Source organism: Phaseolus vulgaris, chromosome 5 (assembly GCF_051622355.1).
Source record: "Phaseolus vulgaris cultivar YP4 chromosome 5, ASM5162235v1, whole genome shotgun sequence".
In the NCBI taxonomy this organism is placed as follows: Eukaryota; Viridiplantae; Streptophyta; class Magnoliopsida; order Fabales; family Fabaceae; genus Phaseolus; species Phaseolus vulgaris.
In genome coordinates this window covers 42,999,151-43,024,423 of record NC_143502.1, presented here as the reverse complement: position 1 = coordinate 43,024,423, position 25,273 = coordinate 42,999,151, and the positions used below count along the sequence as shown (strand labels likewise).

At 32.2% G+C, this 25,273-nt stretch overlaps 4 protein-coding genes across 7 annotated transcripts; 2 read left to right on the top strand and 2 right to left on the bottom strand.

The window, feature by feature from the left end:
• Positions 1-849: 849 nt before the first annotated feature.
• LOC137836005 (nuclear pore complex protein NUP93A) lies at positions 850-9,280 on the top strand. 2 transcript variants are annotated; one of them, XM_068644801.2, is made up of 15 exons: positions 850-1,092; positions 1,357-1,448; positions 1,943-2,009; positions 2,323-2,382; positions 2,617-2,706; positions 3,846-4,115; positions 4,427-4,522; positions 4,652-4,783; positions 5,255-5,308; positions 5,395-5,478; positions 5,656-5,742; positions 5,813-6,715; positions 7,221-7,402; positions 7,939-8,230; positions 8,940-9,280. In XM_068644801.2, exons 1-15 carry the CDS (start codon positions 994-996, stop codon positions 9,015-9,017), a joined length of 2,586 nt encoding a protein of 861 aa, XP_068500902.2. In that variant the 5' UTR covers positions 850-993; the 3' UTR covers positions 9,018-9,280. The 2 variants fall into 2 exon arrangements, with proteins under 2 accessions (XP_068500902.2, XP_090158308.1); XM_090302182.1 differs by lacking the exon at positions 2,617-2,706 and having other exon boundaries at positions 891-1,092.
• A 3,168-nt stretch (positions 9,281-12,448) lies between these two features.
• LOC137836014 (uncharacterized) lies at positions 12,449-16,814 on the bottom strand. Its single transcript, XM_068644817.2, has 9 exons — positions 16,614-16,814; positions 14,844-15,029; positions 14,306-14,385; positions 13,772-13,831; positions 13,374-13,622; positions 13,243-13,305; positions 13,093-13,161; positions 12,859-12,904; positions 12,449-12,779 (listed from the first exon to the last, which is right to left on the bottom strand). The coding sequence occupies exons 1-9, from the start codon at positions 16,621-16,623 to the stop codon at positions 12,709-12,711; spliced, it is 834 nt and encodes a 277-aa protein (XP_068500918.1). The 5' UTR covers positions 16,624-16,814; the 3' UTR covers positions 12,449-12,708.
• A 1,716-nt stretch (positions 16,815-18,530) lies between these two features.
• On the top strand, positions 18,531-21,107 carry LOC137836015 (uncharacterized). Its single transcript, XM_068644818.2, has 2 exons — positions 18,531-19,451; positions 20,724-21,107. The coding sequence occupies exons 1-2, from the start codon at positions 18,747-18,749 to the stop codon at positions 21,003-21,005; spliced, it is 987 nt and encodes a 328-aa protein (XP_068500919.2). The 5' UTR covers positions 18,531-18,746; the 3' UTR covers positions 21,006-21,107.
• Positions 20,378-23,899, bottom strand: LOC137834436 (uncharacterized). 3 transcript variants are annotated; one of them, XR_016520927.1, is made up of 4 exons: positions 23,433-23,899; positions 21,889-22,215; positions 20,603-21,809; positions 20,378-20,516 (listed from the first exon to the last, which is right to left on the bottom strand). XR_016520927.1 is itself a non-coding variant. In XM_068642491.2 (2 exons), exons 1-2 carry the CDS (start codon positions 23,779-23,781, stop codon positions 21,950-21,952), a joined length of 615 nt encoding a protein of 204 aa, XP_068498592.2. In that variant the 5' UTR covers positions 23,782-23,899; the 3' UTR covers positions 21,780-21,949. The 3 variants fall into 3 exon arrangements, 1 of the variants encoding a protein (XP_068498592.2); XR_016520926.1 differs by having other exon boundaries at positions 20,378-21,809; XM_068642491.2 differs by lacking the exon at positions 20,378-20,516 and having other exon boundaries at positions 21,780-22,215.
• Positions 23,900-25,273: the final 1,374 nt, after the last annotated feature.

Below are 25,273 nucleotides of genomic sequence, written 5' to 3'. Positions count from 1 at the left end.
TGGTCATCAAGTTGTGTGTAGTGACTTCCTGATATTACGGAAGTGTGTTTCGAAGTGTCATTAACTAATTCAACGTTAATTGTAACTGCTTTCTTGTCACATGTTTATTAAATTATACTATTAATTAATGTCTTCGGTCGTCCGACCGATACAGAAATAGAAAAATAAATACCAAAAAAATTTATAGACTAAGGTGTAATATTTTTTCTTTCCAAATATACATCAACCAAAATTCATATGTTGTAGACACTTATGTTTTATTTGTTATTGAAAATTTTATAGTCTTGACCAACTTATACCTAAATCATTGCTATTCACATCCATATTATATTAGTTTTAGAATTTACCTTTCATATATATTTTTACATAAAATAAATTTATATTTAGTTTACACATATAAAAAAATTACGAAGTTAATTCCTGGCACTCATATAAATATTAAAATAAAGAAACAATACATTACTCGTAGAAATTACAATATTATAATTTTTATACAAAAATTACGCTTGAATAGCTTATCGAAAACATAATTTTAATTAGTTTTATAGAAATACTTATAATTTTTTATTAAAATAAACTTACAATTATTTGGAAATAAATATTTTTCATAATAAAATTAAATGTGGAATTTCTCATATAAAGTAAACTTTATTTTTACCATTTATTTATTTGTAATATAATGGAATATATTAATAGTGTAATTATTTTTTTAAGATTATTACATGCAATAAAATTATTAATTTTGAAATAGTTACTTAAAAAATTATATTTATAGTAATTTATAATTGATTAATAGTGTAGCTTTTTTATGAAATAGTTATAAATATAAATGAGTATATTTGGTGATTCGAATCCGGTTCGAAAAACCCGTTGGGTTGGGTGCGTCGTGGTGCAGAACCGAACCTTACTTTTCAAATTTTAGGGCTTAAGAGCGTTTTACTGTGAAACTCTCCTTCTTCCTCTCTCCGTGCGCGAAGCTTCAGCGAGAGAGCCATGGCGAACGAAGACTTCAGTAGTTGGACTGATCTGCTACATTCTTCGACGAAGCTTCTAGAACAAGCTGCACCTTCTGCTCAGTTCCCTCCACTTCAGGTTTCTCTCCAAACTAACTCGCTTCACTATTTCATTTTCATAGCTCATTTGTGAGTTTCATACCAATGTTGCCGAATCAATTTGGAGCGGAGTGTGTATTTCGATTGTGAACCAAGTATAGCTTCAATTTGTTCAAGATAATGGAGAAGCATTGCTTGCTGTCAGTTAGAATTGTCACTAGTCACTACTGATGATTAAATGTAGAGTGTTTTTTTTTTTTTTTTTTTATCTCTGGTTCTGAATCCACTTTCGTACGTTATTCAGAGGAACTTAGATCAACTGGAATCATTATCCAAGAAGCTTAAATCCAAAACCGTAAGGACTGAGGCACCGTCTCAATCTATTGCTGCAACAAGGTACTCTTTGTCTATAAATTTTGATTGCTGCAAGTTTTTTGTTATGTCTGAAGTAGTCAATCTTGAAGAATTTAGAAATTATAAAAATCTTAGACTGTATTATGGCTAGTTGGAGTTCTTTGAGTTGTTAGAAAGATTTTTAGTTCTTGGCCAAGCCTTATTGCCTCCAAAAGGTGTTGGCAACTTGGGTTCCAGATTTCCGTTTCATTCAAACTCAATCTTGTATCATTCATTCATGAAGCCAATGGTTAACTAAAATCTTATATCCCATTTTCGAGTTTCCACTACTAGGTTTCTTTTGGTCTTCCTCTATTCCTTTTTAAAGGGCCATCCATTTAACATCATATTTTTGTTCATAGGGCATGTGGAGATTGTCTTCTTACATCCCTAAATATATGGGTTTCCATATTTTTTTAAAGCAGAGTGTGTGTGGTCAAAGGATAACACATAGTCGATTATTATTATCACTCTTCTTATTTCTGTTGCACGAACAGGCTTCTTGCTCGTGAGGGGATAAATGCAGAGCAGCTTGCAAGGGATCTGAAGTCATTTGAACTGAAGGTACTACTTAACCAACCTTGTAATATTTTATACACTGAAATTTTCTCTTTGCTTGACTTATTAAGTATTATATTTTTTGCCTGTTAGGTAGATAGTTTATGCATTCCATTATAGGTTTCATAAATTTCTGTGAGCCCTAGTTTTGTTCACACACTTGTTTTCCACTTTTTCTGATATAACTTGTCAGTTAGCAAAAGTAATTTTCCCTTGAAAGTTCATGTCAAGTTGTTTTGCAGTGGTTCTCTCTATTACTTAATTCACATGGCTACTATCTTGCTGATGCCATACCTTTTATCTTTCCCCCCCTTTATAGACAACTTTTGAGGATGTTTTTCCTGTTGAGGCAACAAGTGTTGAAGAGTATCTGCAGCAGGTACTTTACACTTTCAGATTGATTTCTAGTAATTTCGGATTTATTATAACATTTAATTTGGACATTAGAATGATTCTAGTTGGATGGATCAATTTTATCAATGTGATTCAGTTTATATGTGGAGTTCTGTTGTTTGTTATGGAAAACGAAGAAAATCTTCTTACTTTGTAGTCTGAACATCTACTCCTTTTTAAATGGAATTGAGACAATTTGTGTACCATATTTTACTCTCAGGTTCATGAAATGGCAATGGTCTCTGCCGTTCAGGAAGCTCAAAAGGATAATCTCAGAAGTTTCAATGATTACATGATGAAAGTTTTAGAGGTTAGTGTAATAATGTCTTTTATGATATGATACTTCATTAAGTTTTCAATTGTCTAAGTTATATTCATAAAACTATCAAAAAATGAATCTTTGGCATAGTATTGGTAAACCATTTTTTTGTGCACTTTCTTATATATTCCTTACATTGCTGAAAATATTAAATCTGTCCTATATTGTTATATCTTCCTTTTCTTTTATTTGTTAAGTTGTTTCAAAATGCCTTTAGATTTTTTATGGCCTTTAGGACTTGACTATAAATGTTCGTACAAAGTAGATGGGAAGCCTAAACTTAATCTCACAAAATCGGTTTGCAAAGTGAGATTTGCACTTACTTATATATATATATATATATATATATATTATAATTTAACTATATTTGTAATTAATGTGGGATCTCTAACACATCCCTTTATACTGTGGGTTATACATGTCGAACGTGTGAGACTAGATATTTGTGGGCGACATGGTAGGCCTAAGAAACCTTGTTAAGATAAATTTCAATACCATCTTCAAAAGTAGACTTTTAAACTTAATTTAGCCTCATAAAATTGACTTGCAATGTAAGATTTGTACTAAATTATATAGAACTATATAGATGTGAGATTTGCAACAAATTTATTACGAAGGGACTGAATATATTTATTATATTAACAGGGTTGTTTATTTTTCCATGTTTTATTTTGGTGTTGTTAATGAGGAGATCTTCCTTTTTGGGGGAGTTAACCTTCTTAGTAATCGATATGTACTCTGTAAAATTTCCATTTCTCTTAAAAAATAAAGATGAAGACAAAACCAAAGGACAAGGAAAAAATATTTCGGTCCAAGTCATGCAACTTAATAGCTTTTAGCAGTCTTAACTTAATAATGACAATTAGGTCTGCTAACCTGCTTAACTTTCATAAAAACATTCCTTTTAGATGATTGCTTTTCTAATTGAATTTGCTTAGGTTAATCCATGGAACTTCACATATGAAATGAGGTAGCATAATGAAGCGAGTAAATGATTTTGTGTCACATTTGCAATTTTTAAATTGGGATGAGTATTCTATTCCATTTGTTATTTTATGATAGGGTTTATTTGTTTTTTAATTTTGTGGTTCAGCTTCCTTACTGTGCAGTAGAATTTACTTTTATGACAGGAGGATTGGCAAAAAGAAAAGCGTGATTTCCTTCAGAGTTTAAGTCGAATTTCAACATTACCTAGGACAAACATTGCTGCTAACAGCAGTGTGGGTACCCTCCCAGGTCAGATTGCGTCTGTGTCTTCTACTCCACAAGTCTCATCTGGTAGTTCTAGTATGGAGATTGTTCCCCTGACTGGCAGACCTATTGTGGAGAAGAAGGCATCTGTCTATGCTGAGGTAGTGAAGAATCTGAATAAAGCAAGGGAATCTGGGTTACCATTTAAAGTATGTCCCCTACTTTTTGCATCTCTTAAATTTATAATGAGATTTCTATATTTGATTAAACTGTGTTGTGTTGCCTGTTTAAAAGTCATGTCTTTTGGTGATCAAAATATTTATTTCCGTGAAAATAGTGTTTTTGGAATTTTAATCCAATATCATGTCCATTCTTCATTTTCGAATATACAATAGCACATTATATGTTTTGATGTGTTTTCTGTACCACCTTCCCAAAAGATCTTAGCTATATTTACCTTATTGTGTTTACATGCATTTAACTTTGTGTGTTAATAATCGGTAATTTTTATGGTTCTTAGCCTGCAGCAGCTTTCAAGGGTGCATATGAAAATTTGGGCATTGATGCTAGTGGTGGAAAATCAGTAACGATGCGAAAGATATGGCACCTTGTTCAGGTTGTTCTTGTAGTTGATACCGTTATAATGTTAATAGACAAAACAGAAATAATGTGTGCCTGCAACTTTATTGCTTCTACTTGTCACAGTAAATATTTTATTTATCCTCTATAAAACTCATTGAAGCAGATGCTGATGGGTGAGGACTCAGCCCCGCAACGTGTTTCAAAACGGATGTCATTGATTATTGGCGCAAGACGCCACCTTGAATGGGGACATGAAAAATACATAATGGACACCATACAAAGCCATCCTGCACAAGTAATTTGTTATCAGGAATTCCATACTAGTAGTACTAATGTCTGCAAATAATTTTTCTAGTACTTTCTTACTTATTTTTGTAGACCGTTAATTCTGCCTTTCTTCACGGCTGACTCCCTGCCCTTGCAGGCTATGCTTTTGAGGGAGCTTTTCTTTTTGAGGAAAACTTTGTCACACTTTCAGAATAATTTTGCTTCCCACTAGTTCTTTATTAATATAAACAAAGCACACTCTTTGCATTATTTGTGCCAATGTTTATCTTTCAAAAACTGTTGAACTTGTTTATTTATTACTGTTGATACTTCTCACATGATTTTGAGGGATATGCTTCTAGAAACTGTGAAGTATTTTTCAAGCTTCTCTCAATGTTTTTTATCTCTGGTATTCTTTATTCATATATGATGGAGAGCATGCATAAATTTGTTTTTGTTATAGCACTTAATTTCTGTTGGCTTTTCTATCTAATGGTAGGCTGCACTTGGTGGTGGTGTTGGGAATTTGCACAGAATCCGTGCCTTTCTTCGGGTTTGTCTCAATTTGAATAATGTCTTACAAATAATGTCATGCATTTAGTTTTTCAAACGGTTGCTGATTTTTGTTTTTATGTGTAGATTCGGTTGAGGGATTATGGAGTACTGGATTTTGATACTGGTGATGCTCGGCGGCAGCCTCCTGTTGATACAACATGGCAGCAGGTCTCAGATACTTAATCTGACTATACAATTGGCTATACTAAATTATATTTTTTCTTGAATTTATTTTTCCTTGGTTTGACTTAGTTTGTTGATATCTATAATTTCTTTTTTGTTTCTTGAAATTAATATTGTTGATGAGCCAAGCTTGTAATATTTCATTTATTTATTTGGTGACAGATATATTTTTGCCTGAGGTCTGGTTATTACGATGACGCAAGAAATATTGCCCTATCTTCACGTGCTTCACATCAATTTGCTCCTTTGGTACATACTATGGTCACCACTTACTAATTGATGATATAATATATCTCAATAATTTACTTGTTTCTGACAGCTCACAGAGTGGATTAATACTGGAGGGATGGTCCCAGAAGAGATTGCAGCTGCTGCATCAGAGGAATGTGAAAGAATGCTGAGAACTGGTGATAGGGTTGGTCGAACTGCATATGACAAGAAAAAGTTACTTTTGTATGCCATCATATCAGGTTCCCGAAGACATATTGATCGCCTGCTCAGAGATCAGCCAACTCTCTTTAGTACCATAGAAGATTTCTTGTGGTTCAAATTGTCAGCTGTGCGGGATTGTCCTAGTGGACCTTCATCCATTGTTCTAAGCGATAGTCTGAATCCGTACAGCCTGGACGATTTGCAAAGTTACCTGAATAAATTTGAGCCCTCATACTATACAAAAAATGGAAAAGATCCTCTGGTATATCCCTATATTTTGCTTTTAAGCATTCAATTGCTTCCAGCTGTATTATACTTGTCTAAGGAAGCAGGAGATGAAGGGTATAACATTGATGCTGTACACCTATCAATTGTGCTAGCTGATCATGGGGTCCTTTCTGAAGGTGCTGGTTCTGGGCAAAAGTTGGGAGTGATGGATGCTTATGCAGAAGTATCCACCATTATCAGGCAATATGGATCTATGTATCTACGTATTGGTGATCTCCAAATGGCCCTAGAATTTTATGCACAAGCTGCTGCAGCAGTGGGCGGTGGGCAGTTGTCGTGGACTGGTAGAGGTAATGTTGATCAACAAAGGCAGAGAAATCTGATGCTGAAGCAGCTTCTCACGGAACTATTATTAAGGGATGGAGGCATATATCTTTTACTTGGTGCAAGAGGTTCCGGAGAAGAAGGTGAATTGGGACGTTTTGTGACTGATCCAAAAGCAAGGGAACAATTTCTAATTGAAGCTGCATTGCAGTGTCAGGAGGCTGGGATGTATGACAAAGTAATTTCTTTCTTTCTTATCTTACTGTTTTCGTTTATTAGAAGGAAAATAGGAAAAGAAGGCAGTCTTTGTCCACCATCACCTTAATGTCTGCCTGCCAATACCAAATTATAACATGACCTGGCTGATAAGAATTATCTCACATCATAATAATCAGGTTTCATAGGTAGCTGGAATGGAAAAACACTTCATTATAATTTGAGAGCTCATTTTGATTTGTCCTCTCATAGACTTCATTTTTCTGGTGCAGACCTAAATCATTATTTTAATGCATTCCGGGATATTGTTCACTCATTCATTTTCAATGTTTAATAAATGTGATTTCATATAAATTTTAATTAATTTTCACATTTTAGTTTTGTTGTTTTGTGTCTTTACTCCCAGATTTATTTTAGCAATAATCTTATCCATACTTCGTTTCCATCATCCATTTATTCTTTATCCCTCCTTTTTTGCTTGTGGAATACTAGGTTTTCATCTAACCTTAATATTGCTTTTGGTTTAGTCTATAGAAATTCAGAAGAGAGTAGGTTCCTTCTCAATGGCGCTGGATACCATCAACAAGTGCCTTTCTGAAGCTATTATTGCCCTTTTCCGTGGAAGATTAGATGGTGAAAGCCGGACTGCTGGCTTTATCCATTCTGGCAATGAGATTTTGGAGACATATGCGTATTATCCAGATGTCAGGTCATATTGAATCTTGTACCTCATTTCATATATAGCTGTGCTCTGCTCTGGGATATTGATACTGTTACATTTCTGCTCATTCTTTGAAATATATGAACCCTAGAGGCACGTTTGGAACTTATTCTGACATGATTTCACCCTGAATATGTTTTGCTCTTTAAACACATCTATTATCATGGGGGGAAGCAGACCAAATGTCTGCTTTTTGCATAACTGGAGTGAATTGAGATTTACTACCTATAGGATTTGCTGCTTCCATGGGTGTAATTTCTATTAGGTGTTTGCTATTCTTAAAGTAGGACTTAGAAATTCCAAGATGCCTGACTATTGCTTGAGTTACTGCAAATCAGAAGGATTTCGGAAGTTGAAGATGCACATTTTAATGAATTGGTGATCCTAACAGTGCTCATTTTCGCACTTCAATCAGAATTCTATAATGAATGCTTTTAACTATATAAAATTATTGTTATTCTTTATATGTGACATGGCAGCATTCCGTCTTTCAGTAAAATGATTGATTGTATTCTTTTTTTCAGTCATCAAGAGAGAGAACACGTTTTTCAGCAGCAAACCGTGTTACGACAACTTGAGTCAATATTGTCAATTCACAAATTAGCAAGACTGGGGCATTATGTCGATGCATTAAGGGAGGTTGCTAAACTTCCATTTCTTCCTCTAGACCCTCGAGGCTCCGATAGTGCTGTTGATGCGTTTGAAAATTTATCTTCGCATGTCCAAGCTTGTGTTCCAGATCTTTTGAAAGTTGCCCTTAGTTGTCTGGACAATGTGACTGACTCTGATGGATCACTTCGTGCCTTAAGGGCTAAGGTATTATCTTGTGGATACCATTGGTTGGTTGGGCTATTTCCATGCTTTTTTCACTTTTTTTGAAATACCATTATTCTTATTATTATTTTTAAAAAATGATGTGTTGGGAGAAGTTGCAGATCTATAATAAGCATATGCCTTCCATATTGTATGGTAAAATCTACTAACCCATATCTTGAAGCTTTCCTAAGAATCAGTATTAATCTGTTGATATGAATCTGTGTTTGATAATAATTTCTACTCTTCCCTTAATCACTTTTGTTGTAGTTAATATTCATTTGTTCTCTTTTCTGATTTTGTGTGTGGAAACGAAAGAAAGACAAAGGAACAATTGGGTTGATTTTGTATAAAATCTATTGTCAATACGAGAAGAAAAGGAAATAATGACGTGGGAATAAAATTAAAGCAATCCATTGGTTGGTAGATTTTAATTTACGTTGTTACGAAAATATTCGTTTACCCACTATTGAACGGAGGAGGGTAAATGATGGTTTAGGATTTAGGATTTAGTTAAGCTTCCTCGTCAGCGGTAAAGCCTTTTTAATTATCATCCGTTCTAAATTAGAACTTTCAGCTGATTATGTCAAGCATTTGTAGGTTATAGTATCCAGTTACATTTGGTGTCTGATGGGACGATTACAGTGCTATTTAGTATTTACTTTACTAATATGTGTTCTTGTTTCTTGATGGCTATTTTTTTTTTTTGCAGATTGCGAGTTTTATTGCAAATAATTTAAAGAGGAATTGGCCTCGTGATTTGTATGAGAGAGTTGCCCAGAGGTTGTGAAAGTTGCTTATGCGATGGTAATTGTATTTACCTTTGAGTTCTTGAAAGGCAACATAATATGTTTGGTTAAAGGTTTTCAGTAGTATAACACATGTAAAATAGTCTCAATTACCTTCCTGCTGTACCTCCTGGGGTTATAGTGGGAGGAACTACAAAAGGAAACACACTGTTTATGAATGTTCTCACAGTCTTTACTTTTTTTTGATTTAACTAATGGTAATACACTGTTCAATTTGTATTAATAAGAACACCAATACCAAATATCACGATGTTCTTGTTTGCGTCTTTTTCGTTATTTTGGTGGGAGTAACATCAACTCCTGCACATTATAAAAAAATCCACTAAAAAAAGAAATGAAAATTTGTCTGGATTAGTTTGTTTTAACTTTAAAAGAAATTCTAAGTCTTGTCGATTAAAGTTATTGGGGAAATAGTCTTGCCAATTTTTTATTTTTGTCCAATCTTGTATCTTTTCTGCTTGTCTTCAAGCAGTTAGCCTATATTATGAGTAAAAAATTCCATGTGAATGATTTCATCTCGTTTTTTCCTAGACTTTATAGGTATATGCTACTTGAATCGATTTTATTAATATATGAATTTTAGTCTAATTTTTCCATATTTAATTGTATTTTTTGTTTTTTTAATATTTTTTTCATATGATGGTAGATAATTGTTGTTAGTTTAGATTTTAGTCTAATTGAGATGTTAAGTTTTACAGATATATAACATGAGTTTTTATTCTTTTTAAAAAAAACTAGCTTGTTCTCATGTTGTGAACTTCATTAGTATCACATTCTTTTGCCATACTTTTTTCTGTATAATGGATTTAAAATGCTTCTGGGTTTAATGACTATAGATTGTTAAAGCTTTCACGTCAACAAGTACCGTGTATGGAAATTTTGGGGGCTAAAACAGTTTTTATTAAAATATATAATATGAATTATCAATTTCTATTTTAACCTTTTTAGATCTTTTTAATAGCTATTTTTTTTAGAGAACAGGTCAATAAATTTATTTTTCTAATTAAATAAATAATAAATATTATCTCTTAATTAATACATATCTATATGTATACTTAACCAAAAATTTATTACGAGTGAAAATTCAAAATTTTTAGTAAGTGTCTTCATTTTTTTAAATTTAGATCTGTACAATATTTTGATAATTGAATCAAAACACTTCTTATCTTTAGTGCTAGGAAAGTTATTGTACTCACCCTTTCAATTTTACTTTCTCAAAGTTTGAAATAATCATGTAATAAAACAAATTAAATTCCAAATTTTTCTACTATTCGTGGGTGATGTAAACTCCAAAAAAGAAATAAGTTTAAAGCATGAATTAGTCGTAAAACTAAATTCAAATTATGATTGTGAATAAAATGCTCTAATATTTAGTATTAACAATTTTTTGTACTCTTTAATTTTTAATTTTCATATGGTAACTTTGTCCCCTTTCATCATCTATATAATAAATTTGTAGACATTAATAAGCTCATTAAAACTAGTAACTAGTAGTACCAATGAGAGTACCTAATATTTATTAACTTACTTTAATTAGATGGCAAACTACAATCATTTTTATTATTATACTAACAAATGTAGTCATAAATAATATATGCCAATAAAAATATGCCATATACTATGCAAAAATAGTTGAAAAAAAAGAAGTGAAGTTCCATAGTTTATTTGAAGAAATAATGTTGTACTAATAATAATGACAATAATCAAAACCATAGAAACCACCCTCAGGAATATAAGTGTGGTAGTAAAATGTAACAGGATCGTAGTAGTTGCTATGTATGCTCACTTTCTCCAGTATCAAACCACCATCTCCACTCCAGTATATGTGTAGACGGCAGATTTGGGTTGAACATAATGCTCCATATATGTCATATATATTCATAGTGCAATCCTCAAAAGGACCATGCAGTTGTGGAACATACACCTATTAATCATCAACCACTCACAAACCAGATAGATTTTGATGTTTATAATACGGAAAATAAGAGGGAAAAAAAGGATACAAGATAATGACTAGATAAAAAATAATTAATCATTATATTATATGACTAAATTAAAAATTAATTTGAAGACTATAAAATTATTGATATTTAATGTAGTTTTTATTATTAATAAAATATTATAAAATAGTTTCTAAATTGATATTTAAATTAGTTAACAAAGTTTTAACTACTAATATTTTAGATTCTTATAAGTTGTTAGTAGTTAAAACCTTGATAAGTAATAGTTAGATACCAATTTAAAAATTATTTATAAATTTTTATTAATAATAGAAACTATTTTAGATATTATTAATAATGTTTTAATTTATAAAATGATCTTTAATTTAGTGAATGTAATGACTAATTCTTTTAATCTCTAAAATTAATTTTTATTTAATGATTTTTTTTTTTTAGTGAAAGGAGAAAAATATATGTGATTTTGGTTGAATATTGATAGTAAGGAAGGGACCTCATTGCCAATAGCGTCCCCAAATAGAACATCGATTTTTCCTCTAGCATAGAAACTAGAACTGCAGCTTGTCTCTATGTTAACAACGTAGCTGCACTCATTCATCTGCAAGAAGATCTGGAAATGCTATCAGTTGAAATTTGAGCACCCCTTTTATCTCTAACTATACCTTTATATATAATATATGTTCATTCAATCAATAATACCATTAGTTCATGTATAGTGACTAATTAAACCTTGTATGTGAATGGAATACTGTATAATGAAAAGCTCTTCTTACTTGGTGTTGGGTTTGGTTGAGCTTGGAAGATCTCATGGCTTCACTCTGAGTAACATTTGGTGTTGCATGTGATGAGAAGGCAAAGATGATGCAAATTGCAAGGATTATAGTCCAATTAAGAGCATTCATTGTTTTGTGCTTCAGGAAAAAGAGAATAATGAACTCACTTGCTCTTTTCATTAAATAAATAACACATAAGTGGTGTTTAGTTTTAAGCCATACATGTCACTGTGAATGTACAACCTTTGCTTTGCTCAAAGAACATGTACTCATATTTTATTCGTTCCATCTAACTTTTCTGTTTCTTAACGTTGTCGAAAACGAATTTTGAATACTTGTTTATAAATATTAAGAGTTTATAATACGAAAAGGAAATTCTGAATGAACTTTTAAAATTGACCATATAAGTGTTTAAAATATTATTTCATCCATTAAAAAGATCGGTGAGACAATACTTAAAATTAGTTGTTCGTGATGTTAAGAACGTAGTTCCTCTTTAGATTGAAAAATCACATAGATTTGACTTCTCTTTTTATCCAATCATTTTATTTATTTATAAATGTTAGTTGTTTCAAATATTTTAAATTTTCGATATATAAATACATCAAAAGATTAAAGTTTCAAAATTTTAGTCATAAAAGTCTTACAAAAAAAATGATAAATCTCAACATTTGAATATAGTTTTAGAAAAATCAATGATTTTTGTCATAATCTTTAAAAATTCAATTCAAGATACACCGTACAGTTCATTGGAAATGGTTTTTCCTAGCACAACGTTATGGCCTGGATCATTTCTAAGGACAAATCCAGTAACAGAACACAGGAAAGTAGGAGAAAACAAAGTTGTCTGAGTTTAGCTCTGTCTCTGCTATGCAAAACTAGTAATACAAATAAAAAAGCTTATTGGTTGGCAAGAATGTCTTTTTTTGAAAAATTAAAACTTATTCAAGCATCTTTACTCCTGGAAATGATGGCAATATTGCAATAAGCGCATCACCATATGCAACAGGTTCTGTGAAAAACCAAAAATAAGAGTCACACACCAAACAATACCAGTCTGGTCTTTGGACAGAAATGATTAGGAAACTAACCTCCATCCTTTCGTAGTATCTTGATGATCTCTCCGGACACATCAGCCTGCAAACATGAGAATCATAGCAATGATTAGTAGTCATCATATTATGATCATTTGCCCCCTTCTCATCATCCACTATAAGAAAATCATTAAATAGTAACCAAATTTAAAAACAAAAAATAATTAGTCACTATAGTAACTAAATTAGATAAACATCAGAGCCACACAATAACTTGGAAGAGACGCAAACCTCAATTGCCACATCAACACCCAGCATTTCAATGTAACAAATCACTTGCCCCTCCTCAACAATTTGTTTCTGTCAATTGGGACACAACTTCATGAAAAACATCAAAAGCCAAAAACAAAAGGAGAAGAGCAAAGCCGTCAACAACTGTACCTCTTTGCATGATGGTGGAGCACGCTTCCCCTTTATTGTTCGTGATCTCCTAAAGTACCCCACCTGCTTATGGTTTTAGAGTGCATTATATAAGGTTTGTAAAATGTAAAGTACAAGTTTCAGATTCTTACCTTTGGACATGGAATTATCACCAAGCCTTCATCCTTAGCTTTGTCTAGGAATCTCTGGATAGATCCTGGAAAATACACCTGGCCTAAAGGATTCGAGATGGCCAATGAAGTTGTAGAAACTGATCCATTTGTTTTAGGCGTTTCTACGACATCATTTACACTTACAGAAGCAGGAATAGGAGTAGGAGGAGGTAGAGTTTCGTTTTGTTCCGTCAAATCCCTCACTATATGCAGGTGAAACCCAGCAAGCTGATATCATTAGGAGGTTGGGCATATGACAATGAAGAGAGGAAACAACAATAAGAAGAAAGTCTAAGATGATATATCTAATGCCATTATGAGAATTCGAATAACATTGTGCTAATGAAGACATCAAAATTCAACTTCATTGTACTTACTTTTAAATCTAGCTCCCCAATTGAACTCGAGTCACATAATTTTGTGACGAGGAATTCCACCTACAAACAATGGCAATACATAGAGATACATGACTTCAAATTTTCCATTCATGAAGAATAAATATAGAAAATATACTTGTGCATTACAATGTGACAAGTCTCTTTTCAAGTGTCATAAAAGAGAAGTTTTTCTAGCTGGGAAAACTTCAGAACTATAGGATTAAAATGATTATTTAACACAGCCAAGTAAATAAAATCACATAAGTATCCACACAAATTTCTGTAATAAATAGTTACTTTTTTCTTCGGGCAGGGGTTATTATATCAAATGAAAGGTGGGATGTAGGTCAAACCTCAGGAGCTATATGCTATAAATATGGAACAACTTGATCAAATTTGGACTAACAAACAAATAAGGTAATAGATGAAAGCAGCACAATAAAGTCATCACGAATTTGGATCCGTTTTATATCTTCCCCTAAAAAATGAAAAAAGAAATAGATGAATAAACAATGAGATTTTCCAAGTACTAACCTCATTAAAATTGGGAATAAGCTGACTTGTCAAAACTGAAGATTTAGTCCCTTCAGAACCTTCTTCAGACCTTGTAATAACTGTGATGTAATCATTTAAAGAATGTTATTGAAGTCAGACAATAGTACAAATATCAAGTTAATAGTGTCTTTGACCCAGTGTTAAGATGACATCAAAGTCATTTAAAGCTTATCCTAACGAGAATTTGTATCTATTGTGTTACCCGCTATCGGGATGATCAAACCACCTATAATTACATAGCCTCACGCATTGTAATTATATGATAAGTACCCAAGGACTTGGGGAACTCACCCTCAAAACCTAACTATAAAGAGGGGGAGAACCAAATACTTAAATACTCCACCGAGCATCCTAAACTACCCAGTTTGGAACTTGGACACCTCATAGCCTAAGTTCCTATCATTATATCAGCGCAAATTACAAACTAGTATATGCATTTTACAGTAGAAGTTCCACGGATTCATCATAAAAAAGTCTTAACCTCAGTACTATAGAATCAAAGAATAGAAGAACTTACTCTGGGTCTCTGACGATGGGGCATTGGCTGATGCCAAAAACCCATCTGTCTGCCGTGACATAACCAAACTAGTGTACTGCAAAGACTGCCTTCTCCAGCTTCTTGTACCAACTTGTTGTGAAAGGCCAACATCTTTTCCACTAAAGCGCAAGTTCAATACTCTAATATTTGGGGTACCTAAGCAACCTGTGATAGAATTTATGACATGATAACCACTATTTTTTGGGGGTACATGACAATTCAGTAGTCTTACAAGAAACACCAAACTCTTTCATAATTTGCATACTAAGTATCCAACATGTTAAGACAACAGAGATTGATTGAAGAATAAAAAAAAGTTTCTTTGAAATGTTACAAAATTTGTCAAATGCGCATGTAAATGATGATAAAAATAGTTTGATGAAATCAAAGAGAAAAATACTAAAGAAGAAACAAAATAATAGAAATTTCTAATAGATTCCTAGACAATATAATGGAACTTCGGCAAACAGTACAATGAACAGAGTGTAGTAGACAAGAACTTGGTGCTGAAAAAAGTACCATTTTCAACACTCATCATGATTATATTTTACACACAAAGCTGCTAGAGGGGGAGACATGTATTCTTTTCGTTCACACTCATTGTGACCAGTGTTTGTTTCTCAGAAATCATTCATAGTTATGTCAATTTATTCCACTAGTAGCCCATCTTTTAGGCTTAGAACAGCAAGACCATACATAATCCTACTTGAAGGAAGAACACTTAACCATTAGGATCACAAATTAAAGGACAAGAAGAAATAGCTGCCACAATCTGTAAAAAGAATAGAGTTGGACTATTGCAATGTCAGCAGCTCAGGAAAATACCTAAGGTTCAGTCATGAAATTAAAACGCCAAGCTGTCTCACAAGCCCTCACACACTATATAAATTGTGTAAATCAAGGCATCTTTTTCCTATTCCGAGGATACTAAAAAAACAGAGTTTTGTTGTCAGGGCTAACTTACTCCCACTATTTTTCAAAATATCCTCTCCAGTCCCAAATATAAGCAAACCTCAACTAATTTTACATCATTTAATGAGACTATTTCTAAGATGCCTATATTTAATTGAGAATAATAACTCTTTTATTCTTGATATCAAGTTTTGAAAAATTTAGATTACGACAAATATTACTTTCTTAAATGAAACTAGAACAATTAAACACTACTAACATCATTTCTTAATTGATGTGAATTAGTGTTTTTTTGGCTTACACTTGATTGAAACCGGAGGTAATATATATCTCACAACGGGCATGAACCTAACAAACTCAAAAAACAAGAACCCATAAACATGGTTTCAGAGACAAATACAATATCTGGTTCAAAAAATCATTACAAAATTACAACTCAAGATGCTGTTTGTTGAAATAGTTACATTGTACAAAATAATTGAAAAGCCATCATAGTGAAGGCTGCAGCCATTTACGAATTTATCAACAATCTGATACCTATAGCATTGAAAAGTCCGATGGGATTAGTAAAGTAGATCACGCTTCACCCATCAGATTAAAAACATAGTAGATATACAAAGCAAACATAATATTACTAAACCAGCAACGACCATGATACCGAAAACTTAATTTCAAATATAAAATCACATTCCACCTTCATATCTCAACCCCAGTCACCATATTGCAAAGCAAAGCACATGCAAAACCTAAAATTATGGAAAATACTCCTCTTTGAAGTTTCAATTATAATTTGTAATGGAATGATGGATCGATAAATTAGAGAGAAGGAAGACTCACATGAAGGCATTGGAAGGTGGGGCAGAAAATGTCTGGGAAAAGGGAAAAAGGGTTGGGAAGTGAGGAAGGTCAAAGAGGATTGAAGAGTGTGGTGGTGACGTCAATTGCAATTTGAAAGAGTGAAGGCAAAGAAGACTACAGAGGAATAAGAAGAGGAGAGAGACAGCAAGATCAACAACCTCAACAAGAGCAACATCAACAATGTCAATACAATGAATGACCGTTACAGCTGGATTTTTTAGGATTACTATTTCTGTTTCCCTTTCTATCCCCATTTTTCAGTCAAAACTCCATGCTTTATTCACTATTCTATCTCCACTTTTAATGTGATATTAAATATTTTATTAATTATTAATTGATTATGATTTTTAATTTAACTTTTCTTGTTCCACATTAATTTTTAAAAGTTCAAGGTAACTTTTTTTCAATCCAACATTTTATGAGACCTCACTTTAATTGTTTTTTTTTAAGTTTTATGAAAGAAAAGTTACTTTATAATTTTTTTTATTTTATGTCATTTAAGATCTTATAACACCTACATTTTAAATTTTTAACTTAACTTGTAGTTAATTATAATTTTTTTTAACCATTTTTTAAATCTAAGATATTAATTTAGAGATTTTTTTAATAAATTTTACTATTTTATCTTTTGAGTAATTATTTTTCTAAACTAAAATAATTATCTATAATATACCTACAAAATAAATAAAAAGTTACTTAAAAATATAAAAGTTATTTTTATATATTTTATAATTACTTTATGATTATTTTTTTAGATTTAATAATATTTTTTATTTATTTTAATCATTATCTATATATAAATTATTATATAGAGAAAATACATTATTTGATTGGTTTTAAATTTTAATTGAATATTTTATCATTTAATAAATGAAATTTTATTTATTCATTTAATAAATGAAATTTTATTTATTTATTTAATAAAATAAATAATTGAATAATTTTCCTTTATTTAAAAAAATATTTATATAATTTTTTAATAGTACTTTTACAAAATTATATATATATATATTTTAATTGTATTATTTTCACTTTTTTAATTAATTATTATTAAAAATAATAAATTATATATTTTAATGTGATAAAAATGTGAATACACATGGGAAAATCATGTATTTTCATCCTAAAATAAAATGCTTTTGTGAATTAAAATAAAATAATATTTTTAATTGCCTATTCAAATAATTATTTGTTAGGATTTTTTTACAGTGTATTTTATTAAAATCTATTTTATATGAGTAGAGTTAGGAGTAATACCTACTTGAATAATATTTATAGATAATTGAGCTACTTGTAAGAGTGAGATATAATAATTAAATTTTTTTAATACTAATAATGATATTAAAGAAATTTAATTAATAAGAAATACAATAAATACAAACTAAAAACAATGATAAAAAGTGAGAAATAAACAGATATTAAAAGGAATAATCTGAAAAAGATGGAGATGGCTGACTTAGATCCCAACATTCGAGGATTTTAACACGTTTTCCATCCTTAAAACATAATACATTTATTTTTGTAGTAACTATTTAAAAATTGTACTAATGATAATTTGTAATTTCTTCCAAATGTCACGTATACAAAATTTAATTAATTTGGGAGCTTCCCTAGAAAATATTTAATAAGGAAAACCTAGTGAAATTTTGTATACACCGACTGAGTAAATTGCCTTTCTATCCTTAAAAGTATTAAAAACTAAATAATTTTCTTAAATGTTAAATATCTAATCGTAATCTCTTGCTATTATTATTTTTAAATGTATTTTAATATTATCTATTAAGTCACGGGAATCAAATTTTAAATTAATATAATTGACCGATTACATTTACTAATGTAATAATTATGAGAATGTGTATTTTTTTTTAATAAAAAAGAGTAAACGGAGAGAGAAGCATTGTGTGGTGGGTTTTACCTTGAGGTGAGAATTCAGAAGGGTTGGTGAGAAATTGTGAAGCCACATGTCCGCAGAAGGGCTTTTCTACAGGGTGCTTCTTCTTCATTCAGACTCTCACTCTGCAACTCAAATGGGGTTGTAGATTTAACACACAACAGAAGAACAAACACAAGGCTAGAGTGAACTCCAACTCTCAAATTTCTTAGACATTGGAGATGTTGGATGTGATGTCTTTGAGTTATCCGTTCCAAACATTATTACTAGGTTGTGTAACTGCTCCTACTCCCAGATACTTTGGCAGGACAAGGTGGTGCCATGTTCAGGCCACACCCCCATCTTCAGTTATTTTGAATGCAGATGAAAGTGGGAAATTTTCTGAGAAGATTCATGCCACAAACCTTGCTTCAGGAAGGGGTGCTCCTTTTGTCACTCAGGGAAGTACTGTGGGTATAATTGGAGGGGTGTCTGTGGATGCCACTCTCAAATTTTTGAGAAAACTTGTGCAGTTGAGTTCAGAAGATGGAGGAAATTCTATTCCTTTTCTACTGTGTTCTGATCCTTTCTTTAGTAAGGAGCTTCTGTCCTTTGAAAGGAGTTATTTTGTTTCTAGCACAAGTAGAGCGGAAAATTTGAAGCTCGATTCTTCTTCGATTGTGCAGAGTCTTAGAAACAAGAGGGTTTTTCTTGAGAATTCTGGGGCCAGTTGCATAGTCATGCCTTGTAATGTGTCACATTCTTGGTATGAACAAGTGTGCGAGGGATGTTCTGTTCCTGTTCTTCACATGGCCGAGTGTGTTGCCAAGGAGCTCAAGGAAGCTAAGATAAAGCCTCTTGAAGCCAGTAGTCCTTTGCCGATTGGAGTGCTAGCCACAAATGCAACTCTGGCTGCTGGTTTTTATAAAGAGAAGCTTCAAAATGAAGTAATTTCCCTATCTTGTTTTCAATAACCTGATATCTTAACTATCAAGCAAATCTTATTACTGCACCCTAGGCTTAGAGAAATTAATAACTCAGGCCAATGTAGTTGCTCTGAGGAATGTCCATTACAGTTTTGCTTTTCATAGTATAACTTTCAGAACCCACTATATGATACAGACCTGGAACAAATTCTTTCGAAATTTGTTGTTTTCTTCTTGTGAGCCAGTTTCTATTAGGGGCAGTTCCTGACCTCTCAATTTCATATCCATGTCCTTCTTTTTTTCTTGCGCAAGCCATATATCCATGTGCATTGCTGGAAGCTTTGTTTCTGTTCAATAGAAGAGTATGTTTACAATGAGTAGATAATTTGTTTGTATCGTTTACTTGTTTCTTAACTTTATTCAACAAGTGCCGACAACATTTCTAATATGCTAAAACAAAAGCACTGCTGCATGGTTTCTTTCCCATGATTCATGAAGATCCAGTTTCCTTAGTAAAATCCATTATCTATTTCCTGTGTCAAAAAGTACTTATAGATCATTAAACCTTAGTCAACACGATATTTAGTCTCTAGTTGTTGGTTCAAATGAATCAGTACTTTAGTATTGGTTTGGTATAATGGCAGCTGGAACACAAAAACCTAAGGCAGAGGGAATTTTGATCCCATATTTCTCTCATAGAGAACAAGATCTTAATATTTTCTTGGTAATGCAGAGCATGTACTATCAGGAGCTTTTGCTTTATTACAACATACACTTCATAAATGTTTTACATGGCCTTAATGTGTACGCTACTTCATGTGTTTATTGCTTCTCTTCTGGTTTAGTTTCATTAGCACATTTTCGTATGTGAAGAATAATCTCTGTTCGTGCATACATAGAATAATTAGACCTCATGATTAATATTATGAACATTGAAAGAATTCTACCTGGCTACGTCTTTATTCTACTGCAGCTCTGTTAGACTATTATGTCTGTGCACTGCAGAGTTACCACCGCTTACCACTGCTGCTAAAAACCTGAATGGTATCTGTCAATATGTTCATAATGAATTTTGTATTTCTGCGCCTGCACATGCAACACTTTGTTGGTTTTTGCAATTTTATCGTTTTCTTATTTATGAACAAGGAGTTGATTGTCAAGTATGTACTTACATATAATGCACTAGTTGTTTTTCACTTTTTCTGCAATGGTAAAAAAGGACAATGTATTGGGGTGACACTTGACAAGCTATAGAGATTTGGATATTTCTTACTCTCATTTAATGATATTCAGGGTTTTGAGGTTGTACTGCCTGATAGAGCAACAATGGAGCATACAGTGATACCTGCAATTGAAGCTTTGAACAGAAAGGACATGGAAGGGGCATGCAATCTATTGAGAATCGCACTTCAAGTTCTTTTGGTGAGAGCAGCAAATTCTGTTATTCTTGCTTCTGATGATATGCGGGACCTCTTGCCCCCAGATGACCCTCTTCTCAAGAAATGTGTTGATCCAATGGACGCATTAGTCAGGTCAACTTTGAAATGGATAAAATCCTCTGGGCGTAATACATGAATAACAAAAGATAGTAACTACTCTATTTCTTTTTGTATCAATATTCTTCTGATTTCATTGATATCCTTCATTTCATTAATGCAAACTCTATTATTCAGTCAACCGTGTTAATCTATGTCGTGGTTTTTTTATATCTTATTTATAAACCAAGTCTTCAGACAAAAGAACCGGATACCTCTCGGTTATCTGAAACAACGATTATTAGGATTAAGTGGATAGAAATAATTATATGGATATCTAAAACCCATTATAACTCTATAAATGGGTTGACATTTTACAGGTTTGGGATAACATTCAATGACATTTATTATTCATTACTAATACTATACATTTTGCAGGCACATCCTCTTCCATTTTCAAGTAAATGAGAGATATCCTGTTTTTGTCCAAAGATTTTTCGGCTTTCTGAGTACATTATCTATAATTTGGTGTTAAGTACTGGTGGCAAACATAAAGCCAGAAAGTAAATAAACCCAATATAGGCACGTGTTTAACCAAAAGTACGACAATACAAGTTATTAAGCCCAGTAATATAAAACCTATATAAGCCCTGTTTTTAATTAGGTGTCATTTAGCTTTATGTATGAATAGAAGAGTTTTGTTTTGGCTCAAATAGATCGTTACTGATGATGCTATGTCTAGACATAGTTGGAAGAATAAATAATTCTTAATATTACTTGGAAGACATCACCTTGATGTTCTTTCCGGCGTGCTCTATGTTTTGTTTCTCATTTCACCATAAATTTGGTAGGCTTAAGAAGTTCAGTGTATTCTAATATCTGAAGCAATACTTAAGCATATACTCTGCAAAAAAAGGGCAAAATATCAAACCAAACCATATTCCTCAAAACAAACTCGATCAGACTGATTTTTGAGTTTTTACCCATTAGTAGAAATTGCTTAGTTTTTAATATAGTTATCCACTAACTTGTCCAGCCAGTTTCTCAGCGGGAAAAATCTGAAATCCAATCAGCATAGATGCGATTGATCTTTTTTAGTTCGTTTTTCTTGAACACGAACTTCACAGCATATGGTTCATTGTTATGGGAAGAGCCAGCTGCCAGAGTGCTAGTTGAGGCATTTGCAGTAGCAGCAATAGCAGTATGCATTGTACTATTTTCTGCATAAGGGTAGCTATCACTTGGAACAGCAGCATAAGTTTGCATTCTCTTGTATTCGGCAGAAGAGGAGCGATCAAGTTGCCCTACTTCTGCATCACAAAAACAGGGGTCAGACTTTATTAACGTGGATATAGTTCCATGTTCTATTGAACCATAAAATGCTATGCAAATATTTTCAAATATAGCGTCAAATCAAACCCAACAATTTTGTTCATCAAAATGGCAAAAAAAGAGTGTCTGTCTCTATTCTTTCCAAAAGGAAAACAGAATTTGTTTTTCGTTGGACCAAATTATTTTTCTTCCCACAGATCCATCCATACCTGACCAAGCTTGCTGGCTCGGCTAGCAAAGACCTATTTCAGTGCTATTGAATGGATTGGCTATTGACTAGTGGTGTTCAAAATTAAACTAAACCAATTATCATCAAATTAATTCAAATAAATAAATTGAAATACTATCAAACCAATCCAGAAACAAGAAAAGAAGAACATATTTTGTTGTTGTGATTTAGTTCAATTTTATTTTTTTTACAATATTAGATAAAACTGAACAACGTAGTTCTAATATACTTATATTAACATGTTAGATAATGATAGTGTGGGATTTCATTTATGATGAACATTTTGGTTATACCGAGTATGATTTTTTTTTTCATGTGTCCTCTTCGTGGGAAGTAATCCTATCCAAGATAACAACAAATGAGGAATTTCACTTTAATTATTTGGGATTATGTAAATGTCATTTTCAAAAGTTCTTCAATAATCAATTTATTTCCTATAATTTACTTTTCAATTATGAAATTAACAACAATGTTAACACGATAAAACATTTTTTCAATGTTAATGTTTACTTTAAATAATTTTATCACGAATTGAACCGATCTGATCTTCAGCACCTTTCAAATGGAAAAAAAATATATTAAATGATTGGATATTATCACGTCGTAGAGTCAAAAAAATTTCAAACAATATATGACAGAGATTTTTATTTCAGATTAATAAAATAAAATTCAATTACGCGCGTATCATGACGAGAGAAGATTTATCGGTATCATAATTAACTACATTATTCAATCAAATAATAAATTAACTACTTGCACAGAATATACTATTACTAGAGAGGTAGAGTAGTAGAAATACGATTTTGAGGATGTTAAGAAGCTGTAGTGTATATACGAGACCTGCATTGTTTAATCATGGAATCGTAAGCGTCGCCGTGGAATCGTCAGCGTCGCCGTGGAATCGCAACGCGTAATTAAGCAATTAATAGATCTATTTACGTTAATAGAACAAAGAGAAGAGAGAACCTGGTTGAGATTGTGGATTTGGAATCGGAAAAGTTGACGGCGGCGGTGGTAGCGCTGTTGCGGCGGAATGCAGGTAGCGACAGGTGCGTCCGTAGGGGCAGTGTTTGTTTTGAAGGAACAATCTGCACAGCTTCGGTTGGCGACGGAGCTCCCCGACGCTGTGAGCGTAATCGCATTTGATTCCATGACCGCACACGCCTCTCCTGAATCTCCTGCACAACTCAGTCTTCACCATCAAGTTACGATTATTGTTATGATTATTGTGGTGATTGTTATTACTGTTATGCTTTTCTGATTCTGTTGAGTTTCGGAAATGGTGTGTCTGTGCTGCTGCTGCTTGTGCCTCCATCTTCACTTCACTTCACGCCAAATGCACCGCTCTGAATCCGAAACGGTCAAAGCGCACTGCAATGAATGAAATCAAAGAATGATAAGAGTTGATTCTGCGTTGTACTGTGTATAATATATAATATATGCATGTACTGAATTTATATTGACCTGTTTTGACACTCAAATCCCGACACGGAATTCGAGCCCAAATACCAAAATAGCCTCACCATCCGTATGGGCTTCTTCTTTCTGCACCTCCATATGTGCTTGTGCACCCCATAATAAATATGAAAATACTTTTCTACCCTTTAGTGAAAAAATAAAACCCACACAGTTTTACACCTTCTTCCTTTGTTTCTATTTTTCTGAGCGCGCCACTCCAAGCACTGAGTACCCGTTGAGCTCACTTAAGGTTTTATTGGTGATTTTTTATGTAATTTTTGGAATTTGTGGTGGAAAATGTTAGTTGTTTAGTTGTATTTTTCTATTTTCGTCTCTTTTGATTTGTCATTATGTTTGTTGCTATTTTGTTTTTCATATTTTATAAACATTTTGATTACAAAAGTTGGAAGCCATTTTGTAATCCAAAATTATTCATCGAATTTGGACAATTCAGATTTAGTATTAATTTATGTAATCCATAATAATTTTCTTAAAGAAAAATATATGGATTACATACACAGAAAGATAATACGAAATCTGAAAATAGTTTATAATTTATATAATCTTGAACATGTTATTTTGAAAAAATATATTCTAAATTAAGTGAATACAAAGTTATTTTTTAAATCCAATATAAACTTTTGGTTTTATGTAAACAACACATAAACGAAAAATTCACCGTATGCAATTACCTCCGACCACCATGCACCACCATGAACCATCGAAAACGCAACTCAATAGCAATAGAATAACCACCAGCTCCTTCACCAATTTCTTCACACACCAACACTTCCACACACCTCCATAACCGTAACTTCAAACATTTTAACTTAATTAGAGAAGGGCAGTTTTGGAATTTTAAAAATTATGAGGGTGCCACAAGCACATATGGAGATGCAGGAAGAAGCCGCCCCAATATATATGGGCTTTGGGCTTCAATGTCAGTTTCTTATTCAAAATAAAAATATTGATCTTGTTATCTACATTTCCCTTCTCCTTTTCTATAAATTTACTTAATTAACCTTTTTTCCTTTTCAAAATCCTGTTATCAGTTTAAATACTGTGAATCCTAACCTAATTGAAAAAAATAATATTGTTTGAAAGCTTAATTTATCGCAAACCCTTTTAAATAAGTTACATAACATGTCTCTAAATAAATTAATAAGCCCAAATTTATATGTAACTCAATTTTTAACCTTATAAATAAAAAAATATAATCGTTATTAAATAACTTTTAAAAATTTGAACTTACTATAGCTTAATAATATAATATGGCATAAAATTACAATTTAAAACCCCTATTATTCTAACTCAAGACCAAGAATATGGTAATGCATAAAAACTTATAA

What these genes read in the sequence shown, in the direction of transcription:
- LOC137836005 (XM_068644801.2), top strand. Translation starts at nt 994, where the DNA reads ATGGCGAACGAAGACTTCAGTAGTTGGACTGATCTGCTACATTCTTCG. An exon ending in CTCAGTTCCCTCCACTTCAG is followed by an intron (nt 1,093 to 1,356) that starts GTTTCTCTCCAA and finishes TACGTTATTCAG; the next exon opens with AGGAACTTAGATCAACTGGA. An exon ending in CAATCTATTGCTGCAACAAG is followed by an intron (nt 1,449 to 1,942) that starts GTACTCTTTGTC and finishes TTGCACGAACAG; the next exon opens with GCTTCTTGCTCGTGAGGGGA.
- LOC137836014 (XM_068644817.2), bottom strand. An exon ending in TTGGGGAGCTAGATTTAAAA is followed by an intron (nt 13,623 to 13,771) that starts GTAAGTACAATG and finishes TAATGATATCAG; the next exon opens with CTTGCTGGGTTTCACCTGCA. An exon ending in CTCCACCATCATGCAAAGAG is followed by an intron (nt 13,162 to 13,242) that starts GTACAGTTGTTG and finishes CCCAATTGACAG; the next exon opens with AAACAAATTGTTGAGGAGGG.
- LOC137836015 (XM_068644818.2), top strand. Translation starts at nt 18,747, where the DNA reads ATGTTGGATGTGATGTCTTTGAGTTATCCGTTCCAAACATTATTACTA. An exon ending in AAGAGAAGCTTCAAAATGAA is followed by an intron (nt 19,452 to 20,723) that starts GTAATTTCCCTA and finishes AATGATATTCAG; the next exon opens with GGTTTTGAGGTTGTACTGCC.
- LOC137834436 (XM_068642491.2), bottom strand. Translation starts at nt 23,781, where the DNA reads ATGGAGGCACAAGCAGCAGCAGCACAGACACACCATTTCCGAAACTCA. An exon ending in AAATCCACAATCTCAACCAG is followed by an intron (nt 22,216 to 23,432) that starts GTTCTCTCTTCT and finishes TTTGTGATGCAG; the next exon opens with AAGTAGGGCAACTTGATCGC.